Source organism: Notolepis coatsorum, assembly GCF_963971535.1.
Source record: "Notolepis coatsorum genome assembly, chromosome: 9".
NCBI lineage: Eukaryota > Metazoa > Chordata > Actinopteri > Aulopiformes > Paralepididae > Notolepis > Notolepis coatsorum.
In genome coordinates this window covers 140294981-140311870 of record NC_140173.1, presented here as the reverse complement: position 1 = coordinate 140311870, position 16890 = coordinate 140294981, and the positions used below count along the sequence as shown (strand labels likewise).

Here is a 16890-nt window from a genome sequence, read left to right as displayed (position 1 = left end):
CACATAGAGAGTTCATTTTGGCCAACTTGACAATTAAATCAGTACAAAAACCTACTATTTGAAAGCCATTTAAAGTCATCAAATCATTGCATGCACAATATTAAATGTTGGTCATGTATTTCTGTTGCACTTAAACTTGAGATCCACACATTCAATATTTTTTTAAAAGGCTGAAGACAAGCCGATACAACAAGCTGTTGACTGACAATGTAGCGTTGGTCCGTCCCTACACTATTACCAACCTATTCAAACCTACCGAAGTCGGCCCATGTCACCCCACTTCTTTGGGACCTGCACTGGCTCCCCATTGCTGCACGTATCCGCTTCAAGGCCCTCGACCTAGCATATCGCACAGTGAAGGGAACCGCTCCCGCCTACCTCCGGTCAATGGTCTCTAACTACACACCCTCAAGACCCCTACGCTCTGCATCTTCTGGCCGCCTCAGATCTACTCATATCCAAGCTCCCGGAGGGTCATCAAAGAGAAGCCGCCTATTCTCAGTCATTGCCCCACAATGGTGGAATGAACTACCCATCCCAGTTAGGACAGCCGAAACCCGTCCAATCTTTCGCCATCGACTAAAGACTCACTTCTTCAACCATTATCTGAAATGATTAAAAAAAATAAAATAAAAAATCTAACCCTGACTAACCTTACTGTCATGCACTTGTCCTAATAAACTAACCTACACTGTAACACGCAACACTTGATGAACATTGTTACTCAGCTGATAGAGTTGTACCCTTCTTGCTGTCTTGTCGTACAGAACTTGTAAGTCGCTTTGGATAAAAGTGTCAGCTAAATGACTAAATGACTAAATGTAAATGTATTACAGATAAGAGGGGAAAGCGACTCCTGAAATCAGTGTTCCGAAGAGAGGATGCTTTCAGACAGGCCTGGCCAGATGCTTGCCTGGTGCCTGGTCAGCTCTTACCGTACTCCAGTGTGACTGCCTCGTTCGCTAACGAGAACTCTCTTCGGTCTATCTGGCTGTTACATCTGGAGAAGTGTTTGATGCCTTATGTACGAAATTGATGCTTAGAGAATTAATAATCCCCAGTGACTGGTTGATGTAGTGGTTCCAAGCCCCTGCCCATCTGATCACTGAACCCTTAGCTCTCATGTTTAATCGGACTATTCTCTCTGGTGCGATTCCAAAATAAATATGGGAGTCACTCCCCGCTCTGCACAACAGAAGTGATCCTATTTACATGATTAATATCACTTTATCTCAAAGCTGTCCTGTTTAGATATTTGAGTCCTTGATTAATTCCCTACTGAGGAACTCTTTAATGAATAACTCTGGCTTTAGGCCTTGCCGTGCTGTACAGTTGCTCCGGCTTTAGGCCTTGTGCTGTACAGTTGCTCCGGCTTTAGGCCTTGTGCTGTACAGTTGCTCCGGCTTTAGGCCTTGTGCTGTACAGTTGCTCCGGCTTTAGGCCTTGTGCTGTACAGTTGCTCCGGCTTTAGGCCTTGTGCTGTACAGTTGCTCCGGCTTTAGACCTCGTGCTGTACAGTTGCTCCGGCTTTAGGCCTTGTGCTGTACAGTTGCTCCATCTTCCCTGCACCATGAATAGAATCCTATAATGAACAGCGTTGGGTTGTCCTATTTATACACACAGATCTATCAAAAAGTCTAAATCCTTATACATGGTTGTTTGTGTTTTCTTTGTGATCCTTAATTGGCTTAAGAACGACCTTCAAGACATCAGGAAATATAGGCTTGATAGGAGTAAGATGATGATGATGATGAGGATGATGATGATGAAGAAGATGAGGGCTGGATAGGAATGGGGATTGTGACAAAGGCACAACAACTAACCTCTTATATTAAAGTATATTTAGTTTTTAATAATTGTAAAGGATAGGCAAAAATAAGCATGTGCTTCAGCCTATTCCTTTTTTCGGTCATTGAGTTTGGATTTTGTGTGTGAGCTTACTTTGAATATGTACATTTGTGGTTTTTTCTTTTTTTCTTTTCCTTTTGAAAGTCCACACATGTGTGTTTTTGATTTATCTGTAAAGAAAGACCGAAAATAAAAACTATTCATTCATTCATGGTGCCACCGTGCCTGTGAAGCAAGGCATACAGTAAAAGCACTCTAGCTGCTGCCTTCCAGTGGTTGGTTCAATGTAGCCCAATATGAAAGGTGACGTGCTAACCAGCTAGTAGCACGGCGGTCAGCAGGACTCTGCACGAGCAAATATCCCATCCTTAGATCCTTAGATATAAGGGTTGTTACAGGGTAGGGCTGTCCCCGACTAAGGATTTGGATAGTCGACTATGATTGGCCAAAATTTGCCGTTAGTAAAGAAAAAAAGAAAATGTACTATTTTTTTATTTTTTTTATTTTTTTTTTGTGGGGGGTGCTTAATGTCTGAAGGAGTCGACTGAAGGCTTCTTGTCCTCTGCAAAAGCATGCAATTGGTCCACTGATGGATACATCTTGATATTTGTCTAGTCTAGTCTGTTCATTAGATGGGTGAAATCCTCTTTCAGTGCCTCTGTGCCTGTTTTCGTAGGCAGTTAGCCTCTGGTATGCGTGCCATTAGCATTAGCCACGCTTCTAGGCCTCTTTTCTTTTGGAAAGAATGATACAAAAAATATATATATATATATTTTTTTTTTATAATTTTGATTTTTTTTTGTATTCGACTAAGATGTTGGCAGTCGACTAAGGCTCCTTTCGACCGATTAGTAGACTAATCGACTAATAGGGGTCAGCCCTATTACAGGGTAACTCTTTTTCTTCTCTTCTCATTATCCTAATATGTATAGCAGAGTAGCCCATAGAACCTGTCAGAGACGTGGCCTTAGTAAGCCATGGGAGGCTGTGATAAATAATATGATCTACAGTAGGCAATAAAAAAGTCAAATCACACAATTATATAACACGTGCGTCCGACCAGTCAGGTTGCTGGATCAGATGTTATGAGTTGCTTTTGCCTATACTGACATTAACATTATGATGGTAATATCAAGATAAACATCCCCCACACATCTAATATCATAAACAACAATAAAGAAGCATGCCTTCATTTAACTGAAACAACCGCTTGGAGTAGTTCAATTAACTGGCCAGGCATTATAGCCTACTCTGATATAATTTACCATAATGGCCGGTCATTAGTCTACACTCGGATGTAGATCACCACCAATGTAGAGACATTGATGGCAACATTTGCATAACATAATGACAGTAAAGAGCCAGCATTATGTCAAAGGGATGAAAGAGAAACCCGACGGGGCGACAGCTGCCGTAACCGTTCACCTGCTTTTCAGAGGCGGGAGAAATGACAGGCAAACTGGCCTTTGCAAATGATGCGAGATTTGGTGGATTCAGTGGAATATGCTAACGAGCCACACCTGTCTGTATTTACCTTTACATATCTGTAGATACTATATCTGCATGTGTACATAAGATAAGATATTCCACAATTCAGACATCATAGCAGCATGGGGGAGGGGGAGGGGGGTACAGGTATGGGCATGTTAATAGTAGAAAGACATAAATACAGGCAATAGAAAAGTAAAAATATAAACAATATAATTACGCATAATATACGCATATGAGCATAACCTACATTATCCTACTCCTACTAGTTACGCTGCTGGACAGTATTTTTGTACCCAGTTTAATCACCTGTACATTGTATATTGCTATTGCACTTTACTGTTACATTTGCACTCTGGTTGGATGCCAAAACAGACATACTGTAATCCTTTCACTACCACACTACAGAAGGTTAACCTTTCACTACCACACTACAGAAGGTTAAACTTTCACTACCACTCTACAGAAGGTGTTGTGTTTACAGTGCCACAAGACGTGAGTCATTGTCATAACAAAATAGCCTGACTAGAACGCAGCAAGGTGCTAATTGCCCCCAGAGAGAGAGGGGAGCCTCCTGGATTACAATGCATTCTGGGTAGGGTTGTAGTTGTTTAACACTGTAAGTGTAAAAGGCCATTTTCATTTTCAAGGCCATTTTCTCTGATTAGGTTTTGTGATAATCACCATGATTCATAGGAAGTAGCTTGACAAGTATCCCACCAAAATGTTCAAGTGATGGCTTATTTTGAAGGTATGAATCTCTACTTTCATAATATGTAAAAAAAAATGATTTTAAGATGGTTCAACAAGTCCCTAATATCTCCGGCTAGTCACATATCAGCATAACCTATCCTACTCCTACTAGTTATGCTGCTGGACAGTATTTCGTACCCAGTTTAATCACCTGTACATTGTATATTGCACTTTACTGTTACATTTGCACTCTGGTTGGATGCCGAACTTCTTTTCGTTGTACTGTATTTGTGCTGTATAATGACGATACATTTTAATCTAATCTAATTATATTCATCACTGTAGATGCGGCATCGGCATGTTTCCTTGTAGTAACGTCACCCATGGTTGACCTCCGTCCACTGAACCCTCTCTCCTAATACAGTTCTTCGCTCTTCTCATCGCATTCATTTGTCGCGCGAGTGCTGTGATGTGATGTTCTCAAATTATTCTGTGATGTTCTCAAAGAATCCTGTGATGTTCTCAAAGAATCCTGTGATCTTCTCAAAGAATTCTGTGCCACCATCACCCTACCAGTAATTATTATGCATGCCGTTTTGGGCCGTGGAATCGGGATGAACACAGGATATATCTGCCAGAAGAAGTGACCGGCTCAGCAGGAAGCACACTCCCCAGAAGTAGCCTCTTCTCTGCAGACTCGCCCCGAGTTGATTCCGGCATGCGTCTGTATCTCAATCTCTAGACGTGTCATGGAAATTACACTCTGTTGAGTCATAGAGATTAATGATAAGCGGCGAGTATGTAACAAGTTAAGAAACATCAATCTTTAACACATTCGGGGGCCATTTGGGGCCGTCTAATGTCACTCTAGACGGCCAGCATTTCAAAAGAGACTTGCATTGTATGTGAGGCTGTTTGTGGAGCTAAATCTATACTTTATAGTATTGCTATCTGTCCATTCTCATTGTCAATTGAGACCATAAACCGTCCCTTCAAAATGGCTTAAAGAAATATTATTTTCATCAATACGTTCTAATTTTATAGCCTCGTGAATATGAGCGTTATATGGTGTTTGGTCTATTTCCTGGAAGGCGAGATACAGGGCGCTAAGCTAATAACATTAAATCGAACAGCGTTTCAGCACTACAGAAGCTGGAGCTAAAACGCAAAATGCATATTGTCTGTATTCATGGTCCACCATGAATGCATGAAGGGGGGGGGGGGGGGGCGGGGGACGTCGTTTCTGATTATTGATTACCAATAACCGCGTTAGCCTCAGTAGCCACATTCACTGATCGGCTGGTTGGCTAAAAAAGCAAGGCCTGATCAGCGTGTCATTTATGTGAAAAAGATCTTACCGTGGGCCGGTTGGATCCCCAAAAGGATTTCCCAGTTATCGATCGCCATCTGGTAGATCGATATGTCCATTGGGTGATGATATATTCCTTTACTGCATAGTGAATTCGGCGTCGCAAAAGGTATTCCAAGCTACAGGCTACACATATAGAATCCAGCTAACAGTAAACTCCATTGAAAGTAAAAAGAAAAAAAGAGTGCACCGTTCTGCCACAGGGAACACTGCATTATCGAGACAGCGCCCCTAAGAGGATCTGGCCGGTAATGCACTTTTAAGAATTCGAAGAGTGGAGTAAATCTGCAGTGCTGCTCGGTGACATTGAGTAGGTTATTAAAATGGAATAAAAGTCAAAACAACCTTCCCACGGACATGCATGAATGAACATGTGGTCGGGCGGGAATGTGTTAAGGAAACCAAGTTGATTGTAATGCCGGGAGGACGAAAACAAAACGGTCACAGATAAATGTAACCCAGTTTTTTTCCATACAAACAGGCCACAACCACATCTGTTAAGTACCTGGATCTATATAGCACATTGACTTGTTGCTCATAGCACAACATTAAGACGAGATCTAGTCCCTGTTCACCTCAAGCAGGTGTTGCCTCTCCGTCTCACATCCACCAGTCTCCACTACATTACGGAACAGAGTGTGCAACACTTTATGGCAATTAGGCTTGGGTTTTTTGGGCCGGCCGAGCCCGGGCTCAGAACACCGTAGAGAGGATTAGGGACCGGCGGGGACGGCGCCGGTGCCTCGGCTCAACCGGGTCACTTCCAGACATGCTCAGTTGAGACCTCAGTCTTCCATTAGTCTCCCTCTCGTCTGTCTACGTCAGTCTTAATGCGGTCCCTTTCCTCTGTGTCGCTGTTTCCATGGCTACGGACTAGGGCTGAACGATTAATCGATTTTAAATTGGAATCTAAATGATGCAATAAGCAAATCGCAAAAAAAATAAATCCGCTAAAAAAATATTTTTTTAATTTATTTATTTTTAACCAGGAAGTGCCATTGAGATACAAGATCTCCTTTGCAAGTTGTTGTTATTGTTGTAGGAACAGTTTGGGAGAGGGAGGTAAGGGGTTTTAGATTATGTGTTGTGAAGTTTAGACTTCAGAGAGGGAGAGTAAAGTACAGAAAAAAAGGTACCGTTGGGTACCGGTATCGATTCCCAGGTAAAAAGAAAAATTTTCAGGCTCGGTGTCCCGAACAGACCCACCCTGTAGGCCAGATGCAAGCCGCATTTTACAGTAAACCTCTGTGGGGGGGCTAAAAAAAAGTATAATCGCAAATTTAATTGCAATTGCAATATCTGTCAGAAAAAACGCAATTAGATTATTTCCCAAAATCGTGCAGCCTTACTACGTTTTTCTAAAAGGGCAGGGAGCGCTCAGGGTTTCAACCTGGTTTCTCCGTAGCGCCACACCGCCTGCGTGCTGTGACCATCTCTCTCCTTCCTCCCAGATCCCTGACCATTTCAAACACACTGTTTACCGTATATACAAGTATATATTATACACACACCCCTTTCTGTTTCCAAGAGTTTGTGTAGGAGTATGAACTCCTTTGCATCTCATAAAACAGTCGAGCCTGGGAGCGAATGTTGCGAGGCCAATGGCAGGTGTTAATACGACGGTGTCAGAGCGGCTAAATGAACCGTGAAACATAAGCGATGCATATGACCTGTTTCCAGGAAACAAGCCATGCTCTATTTTCATCACCTTGGACAGTGCATGTAAGCAGCAGTCACACCAAAGCCTTTGTGTTAGATATGAATCTGGTGGTTGTAGCAGCGGTAAGAAAAACCCAAGCATGGGAGAGGGAGTTACCGCTACCATCGCAGCTTATAGTGAAAGAGGTGACGGCGGTCAACATTGCTGTAAAAGCGTCTCAGTGTCTCGTTTGGTTAATCGGTTCATTCGGATTTGTAGATTAATGTCACAGATCGCCACAGAGCGTCCCACGTTGATGTGAAAAGGGTTAGGGTTCAGATCATCAGATCTTTTGTTGTGCCATTTCTGCATCAGAGGTCTTTCACGGATTTGTCATGATAGCATGCACCAACACCAAGGAGAGATAACATGCACCAACACCAAGGAGAGATAACATGCACCAAGGAGAAATAACATACACCAACACCAAGGAGAGATAACATGCACCAACACCAAGGAGAGATAACATGCACCAAGGAGAGATAACATACACTAACACCAAGGAGAGATAACATGCAGCAACACCAAGGAGAGATAACATGCAGCAACACCAAGGAGAGGTAGCATGCAGCAATATTCTAATTGGGTGCTTCCATCTAAGGTCAGCTTTGACTTTCCTCCTTTTGATTCTGAACAGAAGGTTATATAGCCTATGGCCTCTTGCCACGGGTGTGTAGGCTACTAGCCTCTGAATTTGCGGAGAATTGTAAAATCAAAAGAAGCACAAGGTCGCTAACAAATTGTCATACCAGCAAAACAAACACAAATAAAAACGAGTGGAAGCAAACAGAAGCTATATACCAATGAATTTCAGTTGTTGCTAATGTTTTTTGTTTCTTTCCTATGATTGATTTCTTAGAGAAGAGAATATCCTGATTCTCTGCTGGACTGCTGTTTAGCTAAATAACATGGAACTCCATTTCTACATCGTTCTATGTTGACAGTGAATCTATTCAATTAAAAGGAAGATGCACATTGTATCAAAACCTTGACAATTAATAGAAGATCTGGAAGTGGGTTTCCAAGTGTACCGGCTTTATTTTTGTTTCTCCTAGTACCCCTCAGTACCTTAACTTGATGTGTGTAGAACACAGATGTACAAGGATGCACACATGAACACAAAATAGAAAATAGATTTTTTAAATATAAATACAAAGAAAGGTCACTGTCACATTATAAGCCTTTTTGTAAGTCCAATAGCACCATTCCAGACTTCCTGAATCCAGATTTAAATGGTTGACATAATCATAAATCTGATCATGTAGAACTCGTTCTATGATCTTCGAAGTAACACTGAGAACGGACACTGATCTGTAATTGCTTGGATCTGTTGTATTATCTGTCTTATATAGAGGCAGAACCTCAGCTAGCTTCATGTCTCCAGGGACGTTGCCTTGTTCGAGTCAAATTGCTAATGTGCTAAATTGATTCTTTAAAAAAATCAAGCTGAGATGTTGTCAAGGCCAGTAGCTGGAAGAAAGATCATGGGGTCACCAAAATCAATTGGATTCTTCCTCTAGGGATCATGAATGTGCACTGCAAATTTGAAAACATTTGAATGAAAGCTTCAAGATATCTGATTCAGATTCAGATTCAGAGTTTTATTTGCCACATGGAATCATACACTCAGAGTTTCTTCATTACACAATCATAAATAACATTCCATGGACAAAAGGAGCAGGAAGAAGAATAAATCTTATAAATACCTGCCCCTTAAATCCATAATATCGCCGACACTGTGGTTGGAGGATATAATGATTATCTCAAACTGATCATTGGCTATGTGTCTAGCCAGGCATAACCATGGGTGGCATGAATAGCTTTTGAATTGGGCAGGCGGAGTACGTGATTGACAAAGGCAAACAACATGGAAAGCAATATGGAGGCCTGGGAATTGATCAGCATGCTCATTTAGAACGGTAATTATACTGCATCGATTTCAAAGCCCAGTGTTGAAGCTGGGTTATCAACAAAGATAAATAGATAGATAAATACTCACCTCACAGTAGGGCTGACCCCGAATAGTCGACTAATCGATCGAAAGGAGCCGTAGTCGACTGCCAACCTCTTAGTCGAATGCACATTTAAATTTCTTTCCAAAAGCAAAGAGGCCTAGAAGCGTGGCTAACGCTAATGGCGCGCATACCAGAGAGGCTAATTGCCTAAGAAACGGGCACAGAGGCACTGAAAGAGGATTTCACCCATTTAATGAACACACTAGACTAGACAAATATCAAGATGTATCCATCAGTGGACCAATTGCATGCTTTCGCAGAGGACAAGAAGCCTTCAGTCGACTCCTTCAGACATTAAGCACCCCCCACAGCCCAAATGGAATGATAAAATATATATATATCTTTATTTTTTTTGTCGACTACCAGTCAACTATCGGCACATTTCGGGGACAGCCCTACCTCACAGTCACTTAGAGTAAACAAATCAACAGAGCCATTGTAATCAAGATATCATTTCACTTTTTACATTATACCATTATTGTAAATAGGCTTGCAACAGTCTACCGTACCTTTCTTTTTTTTCTATCTACTTTTTCTCCCATTTTCTATTTTTCTCCCATCCCAATTTCATATTATCCAATTCTTCCCTCCCTTGTCTCGAACGCTGTTAGGCCATGCCTCCCACTGGCCGGCTGCAATGTGGACGAAGCCTTGCATCACGTGTCCCCTCCGGTACACGAGGAGGCAGCCGTCGCATCTTTTCACCTGCACAGCGCGATCTCTCAGCGGCGAGGGTCTGCGTGTGGGAGGGTCACGCCGCCCCCGTCGCTTCCTGATTCTGCTGCGCAGGCGCACCAACCGACCTGTAGGAGTTGCTGTCCACAACGTCCGATCCCCACCCACCAGCTTCCCACCCCTAACACTGCCAATTGTGTTAGTATGAACGACCAGCCAAGCTGGTAGCAATGCAGAGAGCTGGGCTCGAACCCAGCATCTCCTGCATTAGTGGCGAGCGCCTTGCCCACTGCCTTGCCCACACACAGGTGCAGTGCATCCTATTTACATAGTTCAAAATAAGGCTAGGGAGTTTGTGTGTTATGCATTCTGGACCTACCGAGTCCACGTATGGCTGTAGGAGAAACGGTATTTTCTCAGCAATATTCCATCCCACCATGTTCCAGGGAATGGATGGTGGTGCTGGGTGGCGTAGGGGGGGGGGGTCTCAGTTCACTCCCGTCTGTCTGGACACCCTGGGTACTACCAGCTCAATTCTACCCTCTTTTGATGCTGGGAATCTCTCTCTAGATTAGCACCGGCTTCACACAAACTGCAAATAATGAGCTGTCCTCTTTCTCTGACCTGGAACAGCTTAATCTCCCCTCCTCTAACATCCTCTCCCCTCCTCTCCCCTCCTCTAACCAGCTGCAAAGGTTAGCGCACGCCGACACGTCCTTCAAGGACACTTGTTTGTTTTTAATCCTCTTTTAAACAGCGTGGCGGAAGGAGAATGTGATGTGGTAGGATGATGGACAAGTAAAGGGAGGCAGGAAACGTGACTTGCGCCGTCGTCCATTCCCCAAATCTCTCCCTCTCCCTCTCTCTTTCTCCCCCATAATGTGCTTCACTCTGTGGTTTGCCACCCTCCCCTCTGTGTTAAACCGTTGACCTTGTCTCCTGCGTCCCCAGGTAGGATCCCCAGCATACTAATGAGAGCTGGTAGTGTGTGTGGGCGTGCAATACTTCCTCCAGGCTATCTGTGTCTGATTTCTAGTGTGGTCACTCCTGTTGCTGTGCTGTCGTGTGGTGGCCTGAAACATAGGGGCGACAGTGGTTCGGGAGGTAGAGCAGTCCCGTCTGGTAATCTGGAGGTTCCCCGGTTCGATTCCCACTCCTTCCGGGCGTGTGTGTCGACGTGTCCTTGAGCAAGACACTTAACCCCGAATTGCTCCTGATGAGCAGGTTGGCACCTTGTATGGTTAGCTCTGCCTTCGTCGGTGTGTGAATTAATGGGTAAAAATGTGAGGAACAAATTGTAAAGCGCTTTGGATAAAAGCGCTATATAAATGCAGCCATTTACCACGTTTACATAGCATTATAAGAGCCGGCTCGTTCACATAACCTGCTGACACGTCGCTTCTGAATAGAGATGTGTGTCGCTATACGTTGTCCTTGTGTTGAGAAGAGACATTATGCTGCCGACCTTGATTTTAGAACATCATGTGAATCTGTTTTACCTTTCTTCTCGGACAAAGGCTGCCTTTCTGTCATCTTCTACAAGTTACCAAAACTGGAGAAACATGCCGTGGCTCCCTCGCGTGATTACGAAAACCTCGCCGCATTTCTCGGAGACGCTCTCTGATTGGCCGACGCCTGTTTCTACACTGGTTAAGCTTAGGCACTCTTCGAAGTTGGTTAAGGTTAGAGTTTGTCTTAGAGCATGGCGATAGAACGCCAGGTAGTTTGCAGGCTGTTTGACGTGGAAATGGGCAAAGACACAGCTCATCACGGATTGGGCAAACGCATCAGTGGCCAATCAGAGAGCGTCAGTCAGTACCAATCAGAGAGCGTCTCCGAGAAATGCGGCTAGGTTTCGTAATCACGCGGCTCCCTCCTCCCTCTCAACACCAGCTGAAACTACTAATTGGGCCTTGAGGGGGAGAGGCGGAGTGCATTGCTGTGAAGGAAGGGTGCGCTGCATTTACAACACCAGACAAAATCAGAGCAACACAGCAGGTGGCACAATAAACGTTTTATCTTGATTATCATCATCATTTCATGATCGTGGAAAGACAAAAGTAGGTAGACCCTCTTGTGTCACTATTTCCCATCAGAGTTGCCCAGAAAATCTGCCCTGTCTATCACTGCCCAAAAAACGGGTAAAAAACTGATGCTATATCCAGACAGACAACTAGGCATAGTCACCGTTTAGCGGATTAACTCAGGCGTTTACTGACAAATGCACTCAAAACACAGGATAATGCCCTCTGGCTACTGTATTCAAATTATAGAGAGAGAGGCATCTGGATAGAGTAATTCCCATTCCCTAATCAGCATCAACACAATAATTTGTATTTAAGGAAAGCAGGGATTTAAAGATAGTGTGATTGATTGTAAACATTCCCCACCCCCCAAAATAGCTGGCTTGAAATAAAAATGTTGGTAATGTTACCGTTAGGGTGGGCATGTTTTTGGGCAACATGACAGGGCAGTGAGCCTGCCAAGAGGAAACTGTGAGATAGAGGGGAACATATATAATAGAACTAAGTGAGATAGAGGGGAACATATACAATAGAACTAAGTGAGATAGAGGGGAACATATACAATAGAACTAAGTGAGATAGAGGGGAACATATACAATAGAACTAAGTGAGATAGAGGGGAACATATACAATAGCACTAAGTGAGATAGAGAGGAACATATACAATAGAACTAAGTGAGATAGAGAAGAACATATACAATATAACTAAGTGAGATAGAGGGGAACATAATATCCGACTTTTTCAGTCCCGATACCGATACCTGGGTTTGGGTATCGGCCAATACCGATACCCATTGTCCAAATGTTCTTTTACAAAAAAAAAAAAATTTAATCCAAGTTTTTTAAAGGATCACAAGTGTGTTTTTGATTTGTTGTAAACAAAGACAGAAAATAAACTTCATTCATTCAATTAATAAACTGTATGCCTCACTGTCACTGTGTGGAAGAGACTGGCATCATTCTTTTGTGCAAGGCAACATCAGGCTTGACTTAAAACATTACTTTCCAGGGCGCTCCAGTAGCACACCATGTACCGCGCTGCGTCGCGGATCGGCTGACCCGAGTTCGATTCCCGGACCCGCCGTCATTTGCCAAATGTCTTCCCCTGCTCTCTCTCCCATTTCACCCTCACTGTATCTGTCGGTCATGTTTGACCAGGAAAAGCGATAAACGCAAAAAAAAAATAAAGTAAAAAAAACAAAAAAAAAATTACTTTCCTAACTTAGTGAAATTAAATGTAACAAATTAACACATAGATATAAATGTACTGAATGGTTATTTCATATTTTATATATTATTAAAAAAATTCTTTATCTGATTTATTTTTTTATTTTTACCGATACCCGATCCAGCTATTTTACTGATATCGGCGGCCGATACCGATTCCAATGTCGGATCGGTCCATCCCTAAATATAACTAAGTGAGATAGAGGGGAACAATAGAACGTATCTTGGCAATAAGAGGTCGCCTAGCCCTGATGGAGGACTCTTTTGTCTTCTCCCAAAGTAGTTGTTTCATTATAGACATGTTTAGCTCCATATTCACCCTACAAAAAAAAACATTGAATTTCACAAAAGCAAACGGACGTCCATGTTCTTTCACATAATATACTTTCTGGGTTGTCCAAATAGTTTATACCTATGTGTGCTCAAGGATATGATGTGTAACTTCAACCCATCTCTTTCCAGGGTGAGATTGCTATAGGAACAGGGGCGGCGTGAACGAGACATAATGAATAAAGGAGACATTTGACATCGACTTAGTGATTGAGACTCTGTCCTCGTACACAGGAATGTGCGCCGGTGGAAACCAGGGAATCTGTTGTGCTACTATTACATAACCATTGACTACAGGAAGGCTCGTTTATCTGGTCAATGTTACATAATAAAGAGACGGTAGCCAAAGTATCTAAAAATAAAGAATATTTAATGTATAATTACCATGGTTTTGTAATCAAAGTGAACATCAAATAATAAACAGACAAACACAGAACTATACAGACAGGATCAGCACCAGACGGAAGGGATGACAGACTACTTATACACAGGGGGATGACGAGACAACACACACCTGGGGTAATGGTAATTGGGTACACCTGGGGGGGAAAACAATAGGGACTACACACCATGACAGAGGACTACATCTAGACATGACGACTCACATTAGGAGCGCCTGATCAGGGCACAAGTTTAGTTTCTTTAATAGTTGTCATACAGAAGTACAGAATACTTTCATACAAAATGCTTCTTACTGTTACGCTCCAGAGACTGTGCTAGACAAGATAGTATCAAATAACATAGTATAGCATGTAATTTAGAAGAAGAAAATGAGGTCACAGTGTTCGGTATAGACATATGTACAATGTTCTGAGTTACCATATAATATACAATACTATGCAGTGTACTAATGTACAGTACTATATAGTGCAAAGCAGAAATGGGATGAGGTACAATTTAGGTACAATTTACAGTAAGGTGTACGAGTTGTAGTGCAATCCTTCATCAATAAATATAAAGTGTGGGGAGTGGGTGCTACAGTGTGTTTGTTTAAAGTGAGTGTGTGCGTGTGGATGTGTGTGCTATGTGCGTTTGGTGGTTGTTGTTGTGTAGTGTTCATTGTTCGTTTAGCAGCCTGATGGCCTGGGGATAGAAGCATATACCCCCACATAACAGCTACCTAGTCCCTAGTCCCTAGTCCCCCATGTTAGCTAATGTCATTATCATGTTACCGCTGTGCGTTCTGCAAACCCAGGCATGTATAGATTGCGGGGGGCCTCGTCTTAAGCTAACGCTGTACCGTTGTTGTTATTGATCCGCAGTAAGCTGCGTTCCTGTCAGATTGGACGTCTGAGCCCTAAATGAACAACACGTGTCCTCTGTGTCCTTATTGTGTCCTCTGTGTGTCTTCCCTCCACAGAGCGTGTGCACCCTGACCACAGCCTTCTTGCACTTCTTCTTCCTGGCCTCCTTCTGCTGGGTGCTGACCGAGGCCTGGCAGTCCTACATGGCGGTGACGGGGAAGGTCCGCACCAGGATCATCCGCAAGCGCTTCCTCTGTCTGGGATGGGGTGAGCGACGGCAGTGGATATAAAAAATACAAATAAAAATAGATAGATAGATAGATAGATAGATAGATAGATAGATAGATAGATAGATAGATAGATAGATAGATAGATAGATAGATAGATAGATAGATAGATAGATAGATAGATAGATAGATAGATAGATAGATAGATAGATAGATAGATAGATAGATAGATAGATAGATAGAATTGTACCCCTTCTCTTTATCTCCCACCACAAGGGGTGTGAGATCAAAATAAGATAAAAATGTTCAGCATAATAATAAAAAAAATGTAGGTCACGATTCGATTCGATTTTTGAGTGTTTACTGTACGTGTTACAATGTATTCATTCATACTACAGACCTGATGAGACCTGATGATATCTCATAGCTTTGGTTTGACTCCGAAGAAATCCATATCATCAGCTAAACTGAGAGGAAAAAATTGAGAGACCTGTAGAGAAGAGAACAAGAGAGGGCGGCTATGTGGTGCAGTGGGCAAGGCGCTCGCCACAAAATGCTGGAGACGCTGGGCTCGTCAGTTCGAGCCCAGCGCTCCACATTTGCTTTCAGTTTAGCTGGTCGTCCGTACTAATACACATTGGCCGTATTAGGGGGTGGGAAACTGATGGGTGGGGATCGGGCGTTGTGGACAGCGACTCCTACAGGTCGGTTGGTGCGCCTGCGCAGTGGAATCAGGAAGTGTCGGGGGCAGCGTGAGCCTCCCACGCGTTACTCCTCGCCACTGAGAGATCGAGCTGCGCAGGTGGAAAGATGCGACTGCTGTTACCTCAAGTACCGGAGGGGACTTGTGCTATGTATGTCTTAGTCCACATTGCAGCCGGCTTGTGGGAGGCAAGAAACAGCGTCCGTGACAGGGGAGGGTTGAATTGGATGATACGAAATTGGGATGGGAGAAAATATAGAAAATGGGAGAAAAAGTGGATAAAAAAAAGAATTGTACCCCTTCTCCTTATCTCCCACCACAAGGGGTGTGAGATCAAAAGAAGATAAACATTTTCAGATTAAAAAAAAATAATTTAGGTCACGATTCGGTTTGATTTTTGAGTGTTTACGTGTTACAATGTAGTAACAGACCTGATGAGACCTGATGATATCTCATAGCTTTGGTTTGACTCCGAAGAAATCCATATCATCAGCTAAACTGAGAGGGAAAAAGTGAGAGACCTGTAGAGAAGAGAACAAGATAATAATCGTGGACCGTTTTAGATTCCAATGCACTGAACTGTACATCAAGTATTTTAAAATGTTCTATTCTCTATTGAGATCGTTACACCTCATTCATTCAATCTTTGTTTATACTCGATAAATACACCGAGTAGTTTTACAGTGTCGTCGAAATGTTACATTCACAAGTGTCATAGTGCGTTCATAAATATAAAGACATCAGACAATCAGAATAATTTAGAGCACATTTAAAAATAAATGTTTAAAATAATAAATAAAATTTTAAATAGTAAAGAATTCTAAAACAGAGGTAATCATTTAAAAACAATTACATATTGTGGTGACCTGATTGGTCATCAAGGTTGTAAACCGACCCATAGACACTAGCGTGTCTAGTTTCAGAGTTTCCTGCAGGGTATTCCATGAGGTAGGGGCAGAGAAGCCAAAAGCAGATCTACCAAGTTCAGTATAAACTCTAAGCAGTCTAAGTGTAAACTAATCACTGGATCGTGTACGACAGGGTCCAGTGGTCCATTCCAATAAAGAAGTAATATAATTTGGACAGTCTCTAATTATGGCTCTATAAAGAACAAGATTCCAATGCAACTTACATCTTTCTGTCAGAGAGGCCCACCCGACCTGACTATTATATAGGATACAATGTTGAGTACCATAACTATCACCGGTGATAAATCTAATGGCTGAATGGTAAACAGAGTCTAAGGACGTGGAAGCCACTGCATGTCTATGAATCACATATCCGTAATGCAAAACCGATAGGAACACTGCTTCAACAACTCTCTTTCTGTCTTATACCAGATGAATAA

At 42.6% G+C, this 16890-nt stretch overlaps 1 protein-coding gene across 1 annotated transcript in view; it reads left to right on the top strand.

The window, feature by feature from the left end:
* Positions 1–16890, top strand: part of LOC311234783 (adhesion G protein-coupled receptor B3-like) — a gene marked incomplete at both ends in the record, with an annotated part of 98210 nt that overhangs the window by 37282 nt on the left and 44038 nt on the right. The window contains 1 exon segment of the mRNA XM_084322027.1: positions 14729–14879. Within this exon segment, the coding sequence (XP_084178153.1) occupies positions 14729–14879 (151 nt within the window).